Source organism: Uranotaenia lowii, chromosome 1 (assembly GCF_029784155.1).
Source record: "Uranotaenia lowii strain MFRU-FL chromosome 1, ASM2978415v1, whole genome shotgun sequence".
NCBI classification, from domain to species: Eukaryota; Metazoa; Arthropoda; class Insecta; order Diptera; family Culicidae; genus Uranotaenia; species Uranotaenia lowii.
Genome location: NC_073691.1, coordinates 200,331,898 through 200,351,449, shown reverse-complemented (window position 1 = coordinate 200,351,449; position 19,552 = coordinate 200,331,898). Strand labels below are relative to the sequence as shown.

The following is a 19,552-nucleotide window of genomic DNA, read 5'->3' as shown; positions in this document are numbered from 1 at the left end:
AAATCCTCGAAGCTTCACTCAAGGTTGTGGGAGTCAGTAAAATGTTGTCCACGTTTATTCAGTCTGTGAGCCTAAATCGGCTAAGACGGTGTATGTCTTTTAAAAAAAATTTCAGAAAGCAATCGTCGAACTTGAAGGGCTTTTCGGAAATATGTCATGGAATTAGTTTTTGCGCAATTAAAAAAGTTTCCGCTTTCCGTTCGTTTGTTTAATTCTGCTTAAAACGGTAGAATTTTTTCAGTGCATGTTTGATCTCGCCCCTTTCTAGTGAGCAAATTTGGTGATTTTGTCGGTCCCGACGGCAACGGCCCTATTTTGCTCACCTTTATACTAACCCCCGGTGCGGTATGGAAGTGATTAAACTCGTGAGCATTTTCACTATACTCGCGATTGCTGCGGATGCCCTTATAGCAACTATCAGCTATTTTGGCCAAGGGGCGACCCTACAATCCCCCCAAAGAAGATATACAAGAAAAGTGTTAAACGTGTGTATTGGCACTGATTGAAAAAAAGTTGAACTCAAACATCAGAGTACAGGATAAAATTATAAGAAACCCCTTCAAATCGCAAGTGTTGTGAAACTTAATGAGGGGACGGGAGAGAAATGATAGACAGTTCTAGACAGTGAACGTGTGGCAGAAAGAAGATAACGAATACTATTTTAGTGGATTGGAATCTCTACAATATGGTTGAAATTTGTCATACAGTCAGATATTGCCAGTTTGACACTGTCACACATTGATCATTACGAGAATACACCAAAAGTTCACTTATTGACAAGAAAAAATTTGCGTAATTCTACGTTCAGCGGTTGTAGCTAAATTACTACCTCGTCAACTTTTTTTTTAAATTTTGGTTATTTATGACATTTTTGTCAATTTTCTTATCTGTTTAATTTTTGTCGTTCTTGACATTTTTGTCATTTCTATCATTATAATTTTCACGGTATTTTTGTCTTCTATGTTCTTTTTTGTCATTGAAGATCAAATCATTTACAAACATCATTTTGGAAATTTTTGTCATTTTGCAAATTTTCATCGGAAAGTTCACGTGTGATCATTTGAGAAGCACATCGACTCTTTCTTTGAATCTTACTATTTATTTGCCCATCATGGAAATATTATGTCTTGCCAGCATAATCCACCCCGCCATACCAGTAAGTTGCATGCTCGTGTCCGATAGACAGCAAGAAGAAAAGCATAAAACCCGTTAGAGAGAATAATTCCCATGCGCTGCCAGGTCAAGTTAGGGTTCATAAAAAAAGAAACCTCTTCTGGTTCTGTTCTTTCCGAACGCCCCCATGGTGTCGCAGAAGAGAAAGATCATCTTCACTCTGCGTTATGGGTTGGAATGGGAAAACAAACAATCTTTGTTTACACTTGCCATCCACTCGGCGGATTAGCTTGTTATGGGCTCAAGCCGCCCGCCATCGACTCATCTCCATTCAGTCGGGAGGAGGTAATGTTACTGCATGCTCTTTGAAGCAGTGTGTTTATCTTTATAAACAGTACCTACACTGCTGGCCTGGCATTGCGTGAATATCCGCTACTTCTTCATGCTAGTGGATGGTGTTGTGGAAAAACAAAACACTCTTTTAATCATCTAAATGAGACAGTTCTGAGCTGAGCGAACGCAAACAGAGGGGACTGTCTGCCATGTTAGAAGAAGCATCCACTTGGTTTTCTCATGATGATCAAGTTATGACTGAAAGCATCTTTTGAGACCATAAGAGGTGCAACTATTTGTGCCTTCTCTTAAAAAAATCTATCGGATTTCAAAATTTACACAGTAAAGTATAGTTTTTTGCATTAATTTAAAGAATTATAAATCTTACGTCAATCCATCTTCTGCTTGAAAAATACTGAGTGGGAATATCATCAGTTCAACTTATTCTAGTTATTTTAGAATGTGAAAGTTATAATAATTAGCTAACGTAGAAAATACCTCGCACTCACCTTTTGAGTTTGACGCATTGTGCTGTTGAACATGATTGCAGACCACCGGTTCCATTATCAGAGCTAGCACCAATATTTGGTGACATGACCACCAAAACCGGAGCCCTAGGGCACCCATCATTACATGTGTTTTTGCACTTATCCAAAATTTATCCGAACTTTATGAAACGGGTTCGCTGCCACCGTACCACCAATCGAAGATTATTCAGCTGTCGATGATTCATTGACTATTTCTTCATCCGTCACTTCTCCAACTATCACTTTCTTCTCAATCCTGCAATTATTATACTTCCGCAACGCCACTGAGTTCAATTACCGATTTATGCAACACAAAGGGTAGGAGTTCGTTTTTTCCTAGTCGCTACAATTACGGGTTTCCATCACTGAACTTCACAGGTTCAGCGATTCCAGTATGGTTGTTTCCGTCTTTCACTTTCTTTCGTTATCTTCGTTTCCGCTAAGAACTTGTTGCTTAACTCTGGTAGATTCTTCAAACGACCACCGCGCGTTATCTTCATTAGCTATAATAGAGGTTTAAAGAAGAATCGTTATAATGCAAGAAATAAAATTGGTTTACGGGAAACCGATACACACAAAATGTTCAATTATCAAAATTGAACCGCGGCCTTAGACGAAACATCCGTTCGGGTATCCATGAAATCCCAAGCTCAAAGCAATAATAATACTTTTCGAGAGTGAAGAAATTTAAAAAACAAAACCAGAGGAAAATTCACACATGAAATATTTTCTCAGCGCTGTTTTTGGCTTATGCTCAGCTCCCTTTTCCAACAGATTTTCCATATGTCGAAAACAACCCCCAAAACTCCCATTTGCATAATGACCTTTAATTCTTGGTATTTTATCAGTTACACTCTTGAGTTACAGGCCTAGTACTAAACTGCATTCACATATAGGTACCGTATTACAGCATTGAGGCCTTCCGTCCTAGACTTTCAGACACTGTGACTAAGTTATCTTAGAGATTCATCATAGATCAACAAAAAAGACACTAAACCAATTGAACGATGGAGTTGAGTTGACCTTTAAATTTCTTCTTACTTTGCCGTGTAACAGGTCTTCGTTTGTATTTCTGCAACTCCTTCATGGCACGATTTCAATGATAGATTTATTCAATTTGCTGCGGGTTATTACTCAATTAAAACCGTTGCACAGCACACACGACGCGAGGAGACCCTCGGAGACAACGTATGTAGTGTGTTCCACAATTTAACTCGAAAGATCAATCGACAAAGCCATCACTTCTCGGATTCACCAACAACTAATCCCATTCATTTGAGGAATATGCTTTTGCATGGTCACCCTAGACGTTGTTAGATGATCGCGCATTGATAATAAATCAAAACAAACCACCAACTCACGCACTGCAAGATACGATACTAGAGCACTGTTACCTACCCAGAAAACAGTCGCCCAGAACAAGGAGGCAACGCAATTATTTTCGATCGACGTAGGCCATTGCGTAAAAACGGGTGCCAATGCACTACACACAGTGCACTGTTTCAAAACAACAACAAACCACACCGCCCTCGAAAAAGTTTCAACCGACCGGATGATAACGATCAACAACGCTCACCAAACATAACCAAACTCAAACCGGCGTGATCTACGGTGCACAGAGAACTGATCACGGTCCTTGCCGAAACATCCACTAACCCACTGCCTGCCAGCCAGCCAACCAGTTCATTTAAAAGCAAGAGAGGAGAGAGTGAGAGATAACGTTAGCGAAGCGAGAGAGTTATCACTTCAAGCCCAAGGAATAAACGAGTATAAAATGCTCATATAGACAAATTGTGGTTCTTTACAAAAACAATCGAGATAAAAACAAAGAATAAATTAGGCTTCATTTTCATAAAAAATTATATTGAAATTTATATGTGAACGTAGTAAGCGTTGATTTGTAATAGTACTAATAAATCATTCCATGTTTGTACTTTTTTACCGGAATGTACCATTTCCCGGACTGTAATCAACTGCAGTTGTCATTTAACGGAAAGAACCGTTAATCAGAATGTCATTCGCCAGATTAACCGTATCATTATACAAAATATTCGATGCTGCGGTCGTTAAATAATTAGAAAAGAAGGAACTAGAACTTACTTGAAGTGGTGAGATTGCCGAAAACTCGGTTTGGCCGGTACATTTCTAGTGTTATGGCCTCTATCGGAATCTGAGCTCGAACCAGCGGATCGGAATGCTACAACAAGCAGAGATCTCCGCACACCAAGGAGGAATATCGCAAACTCAACTCCGTTTATAAAATACTATAACATGGCTATCAAAACCATCTTAGCCGGATTCTGGCGCACCGGAACACGCCGAGCCCAGGCTTCGAAATCTGTGGCCAGCTTGCCAAAAATAAAATTTGAGCTTAATTTATATACTGTACGAGGGTGACATTCAAATCCACTTAGGTGACTTCAGTGCAAAAATTGGCTCCGACAATTGGGACCATGGGGCGCCATGGTCTAGGACAGATGAGCGAAAACGGAGAGCTGTTTGTAGAATTTTGTGGCAACAACAACATGATGATCAGTGGATCGCTTTTCCCCCATCAACCAGCACCTAAGGTCACTTGGGCATACCGAAATGGCCGAACAGAAAATCAAATTGACCACATCTGCATCAGCCGCAAATGGAGAAGGAGCCATCTTGATGTCCGCAACAAACGAAGCGCAGACATTGCATCTGACCATCACCTCGTCAATGACGATATACGACTGAGAGTTGCGCGTTGCGCGTGTCCAACGGCGCGACGATGAGGAAGTCGGGATCGATACAATGTTCGCCGGTTGGAGAATTCAGTGGTGAAAAGAGCATACGTTGAACAGGTTGAAAGCCTCGGAACTGCCGACAGACGAAACACTCGAAGAACAGTGGTGTTGAATCAAGAATGCCTTTATCACAACGAGCCATGGTACTCTCGGTAAAGTTTGTGGAAGAAGAAGTGAATGGATGTCGGATGAAACTTGGAAGATGGTCGATGATCGGAGAAGGGCAAAAGTCGGAATTGAGCAGGCATGATCCGGGGCAGCCAAAGCAGCCGCCCGCCTACGATATGCGAAGCTGGAAAAGGCAGTTAAACGAGCTTGTAGACGAGACAACGGAGCCTGGAGGAAAGAGAGCGAAGAGGGAGAAAGAGTCGCCACCAATGGAGATATCCGATTACGTTATGACATTTCTCGCCGCCTTTGTGGTGCAAGGACTAATACAAGAACGCCGCTAAAAGACCGAGCAGGTCAGCTGTTGACAGACCGAAAAGATCAGCTCAAACGAAGGACTGAGCACTTCGAACAACTCTTCAACAACAACTGACTGGATCGATTAACTGTAGACCAATCCGAGGTTTGCCGTGGAAGCCTTCGTAAATGGAGCAGCTAAACGACGCTGACCTGGCAGACGATACTGTTTTGCTCGCCCAGAGACAACAAGACATGCAGAGCAAACTCGACGACTTTACCGAAAGCTCCAATAAGGCAGCAGGTCTCAAAATAAATGTCGGAAAGACCAAGTCGATGGAAATCAACACGGTGAGTCCTTCCAATTTCGTGGTAGCTGGGCAACAAGTTGAGAAAGTGGAGTGCTTCGAGTATGTTGGAAGCCAGATAATGCCTGATGGTGGTACCGAGAAAGACATCGAAACCCGGATCAGAAAAGCCCGATTTGCGTTTGAAAGTATCCGAATCATCTGGCGGTCACGCCAGATCTCACTACAAATAAAAGTCCGAATCTTCAACTCAAACGTCAAATCCGTTTTGTTGTACAGGTGTGAAATGTGGTGAACATATGGGGTGTCGACGCGAAAACTGCAAGTATTTGTGAATCGCTGCCTACGAAGTATCATCCGGGCTTGGTGGCCTGGTAACTGGATCTCAAAGGAGGAACTACATCGCCGATGTCATCAAAGAGCGCTAGAAATCGAGATTCGAGAACGTAAGTGGAGATGGACTGGGCACACGCTGCGAAGAGATATTAATGAGATTTGCAGAGGTGCGCTAGAATCGAAGGAGAGGCAGACCCAGAAACTCGTGACGGCGAAGCCTGGCCTCGGCGGCTCCGAACTGTCAACGAGAATCTTGACTGGAACCAACTGAAGACGCTGGCCACCAGCACCAGCATGGATTTATGCCAAAACACTCACAATCACAAACTGATGCCATCTAATAGCGTACAGTCGGCTGCTTTCGACAAGGTGATCCATTGCCATTGGAAAGCTTGGACGTCTAGGTTTATGTGGATCTCTACATGATTGGTTCCGTAGTTACCTAACTGGACGTGAATTGACAGTTCATATGGGTGACTGTATCTCCAGCCAATTCTCAACTTCCTTCGGCGTGCCCCAGGGAAGTCATATAGGGTCAATATTATTCCTGATCTATTTCAAAGACTTGCTGTTGCTTCTCGATGGATCAAATTTGGCGTATGCCGACGATGTGAAATTGTGCTACTTTATCAATGGCATAATCAAATGAGCCAGTTTAACCCCTTCGTACCCTAGTGTGATGCCAATCGCATACCCCTGAACCCTGGTAAATGCGCAGTAACATCATTTTCTCGTAAACGGCGCCCTTTTTCAGCCGTTTATTTCCTTAGAAAAGGGGCAAACTCTTGACGAACGGCTGGATTTTAAGACTCACATGAACTGCATTGTCGACAAAGCCTTCAGAAACCTGGGTCTTCTTTTCCGCATAACGAAATAGGTCAAGTACATCTACTGCCTAAAGAGTCTCTACTCTAGCATGCTTCGATCGATCTTCTAATATGCCTCTGCTGTTTGATGCCCTTATTATCAAATGGTTCTGAACGCATCGGAGCCAAGCAACGGCGTTCTTTGAGGTATGTCCTTCGACACTTGTCACGACGGTGCAGAGTGACGCACCTCCCCAATAACAACAACCTTCTCACTTACCATCGATACTTGCTGTCAACTGACAGCGAAAAGTAACACCAGGTTTTTATGGATCACCTTGGTCCGTTCGAAAAGCGCGAAAACGACAAAAACAAACAACATCACGTTTCGTGTAGGGAAAGTTAATCGAATAGCTAGTGAGAGTAGAAGTGAAGATTAGACTACCACGATAAGTACGGTCGATTGAAAACATTGCACGAACAAATTAAAAAGTGACTGTTAATTTAGCAGTCACAAACAGTACGGATCGTTGCTACTTGCGAGGACAGGCACAGATACAGTTGAAGGACACTAAACGTAAGTGGAAAACATTACTATAAACATAAAAACGAATGTTTAAGATACCCGAACACGAATGTACACACAAGTTAAAAATCACTTAGCCTAATTGGGGTTTCATTTGTCTTCCTCAAAGGGATTTAATAACACTTGAACTGGCAGGACCCGTTCCGACTTCCCAGCTACGAAAGTCGCTACCGCCTGATCGACATCACGCAGCACGCAGCAAGCCTGCAGGGCCGCCACACGTGCGTCTGCTGCCGCTGATTTGCTTTCATCAAAAACCGACTTCCCGCACTACTAATAGGAAAACTCGAACCCGAGGTTGCTACGTGTTGTGTTATTACATTCGGTCGGAGGAAACATCCATTCATATATGATTACATGACCTAAGAGCTCATTGAAACCACGAAGTACGCGCTATGGCAGCAACAACCCCCCAACGTTTCGCGAAAATATGCTTCCTCCGTTATTATACCCTATTCGACTTTAATGTGTCCATTGCAACTTTCAAACAACAGATTAAGCATAGCTTGAGTGAACGATTGAGAAACAACTAGCAAACGATTTATGTAGAGCTTATAGAAGTTTAACTCATTCAGGCATCTACCTTTGTCAGATGGGGTTAAGATAATAAACAACAAAACCAGGGATATGTTAAACTGGTTCTTTTCACACTTTTCACTATCAGGATGATTGTTCAATTGACAATCATTTTCCTTCCACAGTTTCACTGTTTATCATAATTCTACTTTTTTATGCATTTCTTGCTTCGATGTTTCATTCAAAAAGATTTTTCAAGGAATGTGATAATTCATATAACAATATTAACTTTGTTCAATTTAGCTAAGCCTTGTATTTTTTTTAAAATATGGCGTCCATATGAATATTAAAATTAATCTGTAATCCAACTTTTTGGTACAATTACTTAAAATTTGTTCGGCGCACAGCTAAGTTAAAGCACTAGGAGACACAAATGAGTTCGTCACCGTCCGCGTACAATACAGTTTAATATTAAATAGTGGAGAACCTACCTAATGACTTAGAAGAAATTACGGAACAGCCCGACTACTGCCCGCACCCATCGGGGCACCTCTCGAGCATCCAGCTGTGCTTCGGCCGTCGAAGAATGCTGCAGGATATTCTCGTACTCGGCCTGCAGCTTCCGTTGAAGGCTGCCATTGGTGGTTACCAAAGCAATTTGTGCCTCAAGATCCCGGTTGACAGATCGTTCGCCGAAATTCGATGACCCGACCAAGGTGAGGTTGGGTTGACTCGATCCGGGTAGGTAATACCACAGACCCTTGGCATGGTACGTCCAACCGTGGCGTTCGTACTCGAGCAGCGACACCCGATGATGTTGGTTAGATAGTTTCAGTTTTTCGTAGAATTTCTTGGCAATCAACGAGTAGGCAGCTGGAATTCCTCCCGCTGGTCCTTTGGCACCCAAAAAACCGTTAGCCTATCGGGAGATAAGATAGAACAGAATATTACTAGCGAACTGGTTGATTTAGGGTCATAGGACTGCAAATCTACTAACATTGGGATGTGCCATCAGAATGCTACATTCGGCGCGGCACTCATTCGTCAATGTGTCCATGTAGGTTTCGGTCAGGTTGAAGTATCCCGTGGCCAGATTGAGTTTCGATTCGGTAAGACAGCCGGAGAGAAGACTTTTGGTCACCAAACTGTCATGGTGAATACCGAGCTGTCCCATCTCAATCAGTGGAAATATCCAGGTGTCCGATTCTGCAAACAAGTATTGCTTATGAAGATTCTGCTAATAAAGACCAACTAGAACTAGAACATTCGTATTACGCACGATTTCACTCACCTTTGTCTTCCTCGAACTCCTTTCGCTGTCGTTCCATCACTCCCTGGAAATAATTTCGTATCCTGTCCCGAGCTTCGGTGGCAAAGTCAATTTGTGCGCTCTTGTATGGCAACATGTTCCAATTTTCGTGTAAATTAGCTTCCCCCGCTCGATTTACCTTCAAGCTGAATTCCTGTACCTTGTGCAAAAATTCAGCATAGAAATTCGCCAACCGATGATCCTCAATCATCACATACCTGTCTTGCCGATTAGTGAAATAATCGTTCGAAAGATTTGCCCCACTTATGATGACGGTATCGTCCACTAGGTATAGTTTCATATGCTGGATACCCAACAGTTCGTTCCATCGTGGAGGGGCCAATCTTTTCGTAAGACCGCGCAGTACAGGTGTGTGGTACAGAGACAGCTGGAAGTTATCACTTTGTTGCAACAAAGGCATTAGTGTTGTCTGCGAGTTGCGCTCCCCTCGTGTACCTCTGGTGAAATCCAACAGAACGTCCACCTTGAGTTGCAGATTGCGCTTCATATTATCACTTATAGCATCGACTAATCGCGTTTCCAAGTTTCCAATACCCAAGTACAAACTAGCTAACATGATCCGATGCTGTGCCTTTGAACATTTTTCCAATAGGGTGTTATAGAACGAAGAGGGATCGCAGATTACATCAATACGTTCTCCGGACACTGGAAAGCATGGTGAAACGGAGTGCAACCAGTTCAGGGATTCCAAATGCGAAGCCCGAAAAGATGCTTTGACGGCACTTCCTCCTCCATCGCCTGTTCCTCCCTTTGATGACTGGGAACCACTGTTGGGCGGTGTGGACGAGAGAAATTCTCCTGCTGGTGGATAATCTGTAATCAGGGTGCTGAACAGGCGTCTAATCATTTTGAACAGCGGTTGAAGGATTATCTGCCAGCTGAAAAACGAAAAGAACCTTAAATTCATAACAATCGTTGCGCGTTTCGATATTAACGAGCAGGCTTGTGAAATACTGGTTTGCCGATTATAAATGCTCTAGCTACATGTGTACACTTATGCATGCAATTTGTTAATAAGGAATGCATTTTCCATGGATGTTTAAAATAAAATCAGCAATATACCTCATTCAAAAGCCACACAACAACATTAAACCTACTATATAATTTAAGTGCATACATATGAAATTTGTTATAATACTTTAACAATATGTAATTCAACTGGGATTAAAAAGCTTTAAAACATGCATCATGCTAAGCCGTAGAGAATCTATCTATACCTTAGCAGTCTATCGACAAAGACGTCAGGAGTCGCAATAATTTTAGGTTCAAGTGCGAATCTTATATTGAATGATAATCAGTTTGTTTTCTAACTCATTGTTTCTTTCCCTTTTGTTTAAATCATGCTCTTCAATTCTATGGAATATTATGTCCTGAGTTTTCAATACTTTCTTTTCATCCCAATCCTATAGGAACGGGTTGATTTCGACCTCCGCCGCTCAAAGTAAACGGTCGTGTTTTTTCCGCTTGCTCTTTACGCGAAACAGTGCAAAAACAAACTTTGTCCGCCGAAAGATTCCGGTTTTGAATACCGTTCAGGCAGTGTACACGGAAGTGATATTCTCACTAAGTGCCGCGGGTTATTCGGATCCTATAAACCAAACGAAAAATATAGTTTTCGGAGTGATTCTAGTGAGGTTTCATCACAGAACAAAGCCACAGGCGGTCGGCTTCAGCTACATACATAGAAGCCAGCCAGAACAAAAGGCCACACGTTTGCTCGCACCGAGCAACTGCAGATTGGTATAGGGTTACCAATCGGCTAAGTATTTTTTTTACTGTTTATTTTTTTTTTCTTTTTCGATTGTTACACACTTTTTAAAGTTTAATTTTCTTCTCGTTGTTGTTTTTTTTTATACATACATACTTCTTTTTCTCAATAATTTTCCCCTGCTAAATATTTTACTTATTAGAAAATCTGCCTAATTCATATAAGTAGGTTAATAGTCCAAGGTTTTTATCTCCGCCCTTTCCCGTTTTGTCGAAAGTAAGCGACAAATGGATGAAGACAGCGAGGAAGGCGAGCATTCTCCATATCGAGAAGAAAGTCGTACCGAGGAGAACCCTTTTGAAGAACATTCATCTTCAAATACCCCTAACCCACCAATGTACATTTCGGATACCGAAGACTCCCCATCCTCCCCTCCCCAACCAATACTTTCGCTACCCTTTAAGTTTGGCAACCCCTCCTCTCTGGCAACGAATGATACTGCATCTCCTACATCTCATTCAAACCAAGCTAATGCTCCACTTGAAGATATTTCAAAACAACCTGAAGCTCCTCCTCGTCGTCGGGTTTACCAACCTGAATCGACGGGACCTTGGGTGGTTTACATCCGGTCCAAACCGAATGGGAAATCACTCAATGTGATTTCAATTGCCCGAGACCTTGATCGATCTTACCCTTCCGTAATTAGCTACCAGCCGATGAGACCGCACAAGATGCGCATTGTTGTTGGTAGCTTGAAGGAAGCAAATGCCATTGCTTGTGACCCGAAGTTTACGATCGAGTACCGCGTTTACGTTCCCGCTCGTGACGTGGAAATCGACGGAGTGGTAACGGAAGAGGGTTTGACCGTCGATGATCTGGTGGAGTCCGGGGTTGGCCGATTCAAAGACCCTGCTCTTCCCACGATCAAGGTGTTGGACGCGCGTCAACTAAAGTCAGCATCTGACGAGGGGGAAAAACGAACGTTTTCCCTGTCGAACTCTTTTCGGGTTACCTTTTCCGGCACTGCACTTCCTGATTACGTTGCGATCGGGAAGGTTCGTCTACCTGTGAGACTTTATGTACCTTCGGTCATGTTCTGCCAGAAGTGCAAGCAGTTGGATCATACGGCCGCCTACTGTTGCAATCAGGCACGCTGCTCTAAGTGCGGGGAGAAGCATGAGGAAGCTTCGTGTACAACACCAGCAGCAAACAGGTGTTTGTATTGCACTGGGGAAGCATCTCATGCTCTCTCGGCGTGTCCGAAGTACATATCGCGCCGGGAAAAAATCAAGACTTCTCTAAAAACTCGTGTCAAAAAGTCCTATAGAGACATGCTGATAAAGTCTTTGCCAATCGTCTCAGAAAACCAGTTTGGCCTTCTTAGTGAGAATGAGTCCGAAGGGGAGGATCCATGTGAAGGAACATCAACTGGGCCATCCTTCAATAAAAAAGTTTCACAGGCTCCAAAAAGGAAACGCACAACTAACACACAACCCCTATTAGCTGCCAGCAAAATTAAAACTAAAAGAAATCCTCAAAGTGGAAATAGTAATTCTTCCCCTCCTATTCAGAATCCTCCGGGTTTTAATCCATCCCCGAAGGACTTCCCTCCACTTTCTGGGAAGTCAAAACCCCAGGCTTCCCTTCAGAATTCAGGCCCATCAGTAGCTAACAGGAATGCAACAATTTCCAGAGAAACTGCATCTGATCCATCGTCGAATAGTTTTCCCAGTTTTTCGGCTGATGGTAAGATGAAATTCTCGGAAATTGTTGCGTTCATCCTGGACTTTTTCAGTGTACCAGCAGGATGGAGGACTATGATTAATATGTTTGTACCCCTTTTGAGAGAAATTTTAAAAAAGAAAGCTCTCACAATGACCCTCATTTCAGAAACAATTTCTTTTGATGGCTAATTCATTCAATGAGGGAAGAGAAATTGTTTCTGTATTACAATGGAACTGCAGAAGTATTCTACCAAAATTAGACTCTTTTCAAGCTTTGGTACACAATTTGAATTGTGATGTGTTCGCCTTATGCGAAACTTGGCTCTCTCCAAACGTAGATTTCTCCTTCCACAGCCACAACATTATTCGCCTGGATCGTGATGGTCAAAGAGGGGGCGGCGTTCTTTTGGGGATCAAGAAATGCCATTCTTTCTATCGTATTTCACATCAACCATCACCGGGTATTGAAGTCGTTTCTTGCCAAGCTAGAATTAAAGGCCAAGACCTTTGCCTAGCCTCGGTATATATTCCGCCAAATTCAAGCGTGAGCGGGAACCAATTGGCGAATATTATTTCACTTCTTCCAGAACCCCGACTAGTTCTGGGAGACTTCAACTCCCATGGCGTGGGCTGGGGTAGCTCACGTGATGATGATCGTGCTAACATGATATATGAGCTGTGCGACGACTTCAACATGACTGTCTTAAACAATGGGGAAGTGACTCGAATTAATGGATCCCAATCACAGCATAGTATTTTAGACCTTTCATTAGCTTCTTCCTCTCTGAGTTTGGATTATACGTGGAAGGTAATCCAAGACCCTCAGGGAAGCGATCATCTGCCTATCAATATTTCTATCACCAGTGGTCGTAGTCCACCCGAAGAGATCAATATTCCTTATGACCTCACTAAGAATATAGATTGGAAAAAGTATGCATCGGGTGTCATTGAAGCCATCGACTCAACAGACGAACTGCCTCCGGAGGCAGAGTACAGTTTTATTTCCGGGACAATTGTGGACTGTGCAATCGGGGCACAGGTCAGACGGAATGAAAACTCGACGATACAGAAACGGCCTCCCACTCCGTGGTGGGATGGAGATTGCACGCGCGCGCGAGCTGAAAAGTGCAAAGCGTTTGTTGAGTTTCGCAGAACCGGATTGCCAGAGAAGTTCCAACGTTACTTGTCCTTGGAACGCAAGTTCAAGAACTTGATCAGGGGCAAGAAACGTGGGTACTGGCGGCGATTCGTGGATGGGTTATCTAGAGAAACGTCTCTGCACACGCTTTGGAAAACAGCACGAAACATGCGAAATCACACACCTTCGAACGAAAGTGAGGAAAGCTCTAGTCGATGGCTGACACAGTTCGCGAAAAAGGTCTGTCCGGACGCAGTACCAGTTCAGAAAATCTTTCGCGACACAGAGAATAGTTCCGAAACGGAGGATCCATTCTCGATGGTCGAACTTTCACTTGCGCTCTGGTCTTGTAACAATTCTGCTCCCGGACTGGACAGAATCAAATTCAACTTGTTGAAGAATCTGCCAGATACCGCTAAGAAACGCTTGTTGAATTTATTTAATAAATGTTTAGAGATGAACATTGTCCCGCATGACTGGAGACAAGTGAAAGTCATCGCCATCCAAAAACCGGGAAAACCAGTTTCTGATTACAACTCGTATAGGCCGATTGCAATGCTCTCGTGTCTCCGGAAATTGCTCGAAAAAATGATTCTCTTTCGGCTGGATAAATGGGTTGAATCAAACAATCTGTTGTCAAGTACACAATTTGGATTCCGTAGAGGCAAGGGTACGAACGACTGTCTAGCATTACTTTCATCAGACATTCAATTGGCGTTTGCCCAAAAAGAGCAGATGGGGGCAGTATTTCTGGACATCAAAGGGGCATTCGATTCGGTGTCCATAGAAGTGCTTTCTAGTAATCTTAACTCTTGCGGACTTTCACCAATATTGAATAATTTTCTATATAACCTGTTGTCTGAAAAAATCATGCATTTTAGTCATGGAGAAACCAAAGTTGAACGAATTAGTTACATGGGTCTACCCCAAGGCTCATGTTTAAGCCCCCTGCTATACAACTTTTATGTCCGAGAAATCGATGCTTGTATGGCACAAAATTGCACGCTAAGACAGCTTGCGGATGACTGTGTTGTTCATATCACAGGTAAAAAAGGCACTCAAATTAAACCTCCGTTGCAAGAAACTCTAAATAATTTATCACATTGGGCCAGGAACCTAGGCATCGAGTTTTCGCCTAGTAAAACCGAGTTAGTAGTTTTTTCAAGGAAGCATTCCCCTCCTCAAATAGAGCTCCTTATGATGGGTAGAACTCTAACTCAATCTCTTAGTTTTAAATATTTGGGTGTCTGGTTCGACTCTAAATGCCTCTGGGGAAAACATATTAGGTACTTGACTCAAAAATGCCAAAAGAGAATCAATTTTCTTCGAACGATTACTGGAACCTGGTGGGGTGCTAATCCACAGGACCTCATCAGGTTATACCAAACAACGATACTGTCGGTCATAGAATACGGAAGCTTTTGCTTTGGGTCAGCCGCGGATACCCACTTGATTAAACTAGAACGAATACAGTATCGTTGTTTGCGTATTGCCATGGGTTGTATGCAGTCGACACATACGATGTGTCTCGAAGTACTGGCGGGAGTAATGCCGTTGAAAAATCGGTTCTTCGATTTATCGCTACGTTTCCTAATTCGAAGTGTTACTATGAATCCTTTGGTGATAGAAAATTTGGAAAGGCTTATGAATATTAATTCGCAAGTAAAATATGTAAACAATTATCAAACTTTTAGTCAGTTAGAAATAAACCCTTCTTTGTTAAATTCGGACACGAGTCACTTTTACCCGATCAGCAGTTCCTTAATAAAATTCGATCTGTCCATGACCGCTGACATCCGTGGAATTCCAGATCACGTCCGACCCAACGTCATTCCTTCAATCTTTGCATCAAAAGTACGTGAAATTGACCCTACAAAAATGTTCTTTACTGATGGTTCTAGAATCGACGGCGCGACTGGTTTCGCAGTGTATAATGAGCGCTTTGAAGCTTCGTTCAAGCTTCGAGAGCCATGCTCCGTTTACGTTGCCGAACTAGCCGCAATTTATTGTACCTTGGAACACATTCGCACACTGCCCATAGACCACTATTTCATCTATTCGGATAGCCTCAGCTCCGTTGAGGCGATTCGATCGATGAAACTGATGAAGCGCTCTTCCCATTTTTTGCTGGAAATTTCTGGGATATTGGGCGCTTTGATCGAAAATTCGTACAGGATTACCTTAGCTTGGATCCCGTCTCATTGTCTTATTCAAGGCAATGAGAATGCGGACTCATTGGCTAAGGTGGGCGCGTTACAAGGTGAAATCTTTGAGAGGATAATAACTTACAATGAATATTTTTCAATACCTCGCACTTTAGCGATTAACGCTTGGCAGTCTAGCTGGGATAGTGGCACAAAGGGACGTTGGCTCCATACGATTATCCCTAAGGTTCCGACGAAGGCATGGTTTAAGCATTTTAACATGAGTCGCGATTTCATTCGCGTGGTTTCTCGGCTCATGTCAAATCACTGCCGGCTTGACGCGCATTTGTTTCGTATACAACTAGTTACAAGCAATGTTTGTGTTTGTGGGGATGGCTACCACGACATTGATCATGTTGTGTGGACGTGTGAACGGTTTGATCGATCGAGGGCTTGGCTACTGGATACCCTTAGGGCCCGACGTAAACCACCCGGTGTTCCGATTCGAGACATCTTGGCAAAACTTGATCTTGAATATTTGTACCCTATCTACAAATATCTTAAAATGTCTGACGTGGTCGTTTAGTCTTCCTTTCTTCGTGGCTTTTCCCCTGTATATGTACCCTATTAATGTTCATTTCATCTATTCAATAGAGTAATCTACCGTCCAATGGGTTCCACCAACTCCACCAGAAGTCTGGCCAGGAAGACGACAATCTGGAGTAGCTCATGCATCCACAGCTACAAGAAGCCACCACCGAGCCCAGATGGAGAAATGATTTCCATAATGAACCCTAAACGCTCCCCTTCCCAACCCCCAAATTAGAATACAACTAACAGTTGAGTCGCCGCGACTATTACGGCTCCCCCTTCTACTAACATAGATTAATAAAGTGATACACTCGGCAAAACGAAACTTTATAAGTAAAATGCCTTAATAAACAAACCTATGATTATAAAAAAATATATAGGAACGGGTTCCAGGAATCTCCTATGGTGAAAGTTGTTTACCGATTGATTAACACATAAAACTAGTAGGTGTAATACGACATCGAAAATACCACTAACGAATATGAAACCATCGAACAGAATTATTCCTAGTTTTTTTTTACGATTGGATGCTGTATGGATCTTAATAGAAGCAGGTCCCAAAAAAACTCACCTTGCGAAATTTAAATTTCCAGCTCAGGGCAGCGTTTTTTCTTGAACCTATCGTTGCTGTTGTTTAGTAGAAAATATTATAAACTGCTAAAGCGATATAATCATAAGAAATGTTAGCCAGGAATTGTCATAAATAATCGATAACTGTTACAGATAAGCAAAAGCTGTAAATCTAAGCCGTCTCCAATTGCGAATTAGAGTTTGTGCGGTATAGCTTAGTAGTTACATAAAATGTGATGAACCCGTATAGTGCTTTCGATTTGATGGTGGTTGTAGAAAACCTAACCAAAACATAGATGAAAGGAATGGCTGGGAGAAAACTAAGCATGCAAAACGAGTGTGGTATAGGACAGATGTATTAGGTACTAGATGGATTATTGAACGAATTCTAAGACTGATGTCTTGAAGAAGGTGTTGAAAAGTTCCTAGTTTAACGAAATATGTTTTACCCTTTACCTTCTCTGACAAATGCATTTTGAATCGAGAAGCGAGCCATGTAAATTGAATCAAAGAAAATTGCGACATATGTTGCTGTTATTCCGTTTCTTTTTCCACCCAGATTCCGAGTTATTTTTGTGATCGCGCACGTAGATAGACAATGGGTATTCTTAGAAACGAGACCTCAAGCATGCAAATTTTCATTGCCAATCAAGAAATGAGGGTTAACAGAAATAAACTGAAAAAAAAACATAATAACCCAACAAACCGAAATATTTTTAACTCAAAAAATTAGGAAAAAAAAAAAGATCATTTGAAAGCTACAAAATTGGCTTTACCTCAGGATGAAATCGATAACACTCATTGCGTTGCAAGGGATGATGCCTCTCAGACTTGGGACTCCAATTGCAAAATAATGAAGAATCACGACACTAATCGTATAGCGCGATTTATGAAACGTACGAGAACGCGGATTGAGACGATGCTGATGATGCGCCACCGCCAACGTCGAATACCGTCGAATAAATAAGAAGTATGTATTTAAAAGCACAGAGAAATTCAAAGTCGTGGCAGATTCGCTCAAGATCCATCGATAGTCGGTACCAATTCACATATGAGCAAAGAAAGAATGAAAAGTGTGAAATGTTATACATCAATCGAGGCAACGAAACCAAAAAAACGAATGAGAATAATCAAACGGCGAAAGTTTTCTTTCGGGTGACGGTTGAATTTCTATACGAATTGAGCGAGAGAAACTGTAGACTAATTTAAATAAAAACATTAAAACTTTCACCGTTTGCTTTTTATTGGAATGCATGGAAATTTGACCATCGGTCAGGTATTATACCATTTCTTTTTACAATCGAATTAAGACTACGTGATTTTAGAGTTTTATGGTATGAAATCTAAAACTTACCCTTAATTTTGCATTTAATTTAACAAATTTTTTCACCGTTCGAAGACGGCGAGATTGCAGATTGCACAAGTCACAAAATTTCACAATGTTTTTGTTTTGAAGTTTTTAGTACAAAGAATTCACGACGCGCAGCACGTGCGCTGGCGAAAAAGGGACGGAAAACAAAATGTCAGAAACGCAAACACGCTAACTTTTGGCTACCCCTTAAAGGCGTAAATTTGACCCGTTATTTAGAACCTCCACTATCTGTCAAATAAAGGGTCATTTTAACGGATCAATATTACCCCTTATTTCGAAATGCTTGATTCCCTTCAAAAAGGGTTGTTTAGAATCTTGTCATAATTTTAAACGTTTCATTTGCGGTCGTGAATCGTGGTAAGTGTTTTATTATTATTTAATGTATACATTATTCATGAAAATTAAAATATTAATTTAAATAATTCCTGCTACAGATGATCTTGGGAACTAGGAAATGAATATTTCATAACCTACTTTGCAGCACAAAGACGGATTTTTATCGGCACTTCAATCCAGCAGATGTTGTCGAATTCTAACGTAAGATTTTTCCTACAAATTTATTAAGCAATTTTCATATTATAAAAGGTTTATTTTCCTTTCAGTTTTCGTCATCTCGATACCGCTACCACTAGGAAAAGGTCAAGGGCAAACGATGCGAATTCCGGAAAACTTCACAACGGAGGAACAGGCATTTAAAAACATCCTAAAATTATTAATTAACTATCTAATTTCAAACAATACATGCGTTTTTTTAAATAGTAATTCAGATTTATTTTGGCTAGACATTTCATTGAATATTTTTTTCCATTCCACAAGCCACTGCTCACATCTCTATCCATTGCGAGCGTTTCAAATAAGGGGTAATTTTGACCCGCTAAGGCGTTATCATGCAGAGTACCCCTTAAAGGGTAAAGGGGCTTTATCCGAAAAAAGGAGTTCTCCCAGTCTTATCCAATAACGGGCCAAAAGTATTCGTTAAGGGGTAGCCAAAAGTTAGCGTGAATGTCGAAGGGCTTTATGAACGTGCTCCTCATCAAGGTTTTTAGAAACACAAGGTTCTTTGACTTTCACAATAAGAACACGCAAAAAAATAGAAATTAGTTTCAAAGGAAAGTGCCGCAAAAACAAAGGATTACTCCCGCACAATAGCACGTCAGACCTCGCGTCGCGTCATCTGTCAACGCCGTCGTTGTGTGCTAAAATACTGACGCGACGCACCCGACGATTTTAGCATCACAATAATACAGCGTCAAGAATCATAGCAACCAAAA

General features: G+C 41.9%; 2 protein-coding genes across 18 annotated transcripts in view; both read right to left on the bottom strand.

Moving 5' to 3' along the window:
- LOC129743797 (uncharacterized) overlaps positions 1–3,584 on the bottom strand; it is an 83,206-nt gene extending 79,622 nt beyond the window's left edge. Inside the window, exons 1-2 of one of the 6 annotated variants that reach the window (XM_055736023.1) lie at positions 3,550–3,584; positions 1,956–2,476 (exon numbers count right to left, since the gene is read on the bottom strand). In XM_055736023.1, coding sequence (XP_055591998.1) covers positions 1,956–2,076 — 121 coding nt within the window. In that variant the 5' untranslated portion in view covers positions 2,077–2,476; positions 3,550–3,584. Of the gene's footprint in view, positions 1–1,955 lie in introns of all 6 variants that reach the window. The other 5 variants (XM_055736002.1, XM_055736011.1, XM_055736016.1 and 2 more) reach the window with 5 other exon arrangements.
- Positions 3,585–7,993: 4,409 nt separating this feature from the next.
- LOC129743743 (CDP-diacylglycerol--glycerol-3-phosphate 3-phosphatidyltransferase, mitochondrial-like) lies at positions 7,994–18,358 on the bottom strand. Of its 12 annotated transcripts, none has more exons than XM_055735947.1 (5): positions 18,264–18,329; positions 16,911–16,966; positions 8,996–9,912; positions 8,702–8,910; positions 7,994–8,623 (listed from the first exon to the last, which is right to left on the bottom strand). In XM_055735947.1, exons 3-5 carry the CDS (start codon positions 9,879–9,881, stop codon positions 8,204–8,206), a joined length of 1,515 nt encoding a protein of 504 aa, XP_055591922.1. In that variant the 5' UTR covers positions 9,882–9,912; positions 16,911–16,966; positions 18,264–18,329; the 3' UTR covers positions 7,994–8,203. The 12 variants fall into 12 exon arrangements, with proteins under 12 accessions (XP_055591922.1, XP_055591904.1, XP_055591895.1 ...); XM_055735929.1 differs by having other exon boundaries at positions 16,911–16,996; positions 18,264–18,322; XM_055735920.1 differs by having other exon boundaries at positions 16,911–16,993; positions 18,264–18,320.
- Between the last annotated feature and the right edge of the window lie 1,194 nt (positions 18,359–19,552).

What these genes read in the sequence shown, in the direction of transcription:
- LOC129743743 (XM_055735882.1), bottom strand. Translation starts at nt 17,711, where the DNA reads ATGAGTGTTATCGATTTCATCCTGAG. An exon ending in GTTATCGATTTCATCCTGAG is followed by an intron (nt 9,931 to 17,685) that starts GTAAAGCCAATT and finishes TATGAATTTAAG; the next exon opens with GTTCTTTTCGTTTTTCAGCT. An exon ending in TTCTGATGGCACATCCCAAT is followed by an intron (nt 8,624 to 8,701) that starts GTTAGTAGATTT and finishes ATCTCCCGATAG; the next exon opens with GCTAACGGTTTTTTGGGTGC.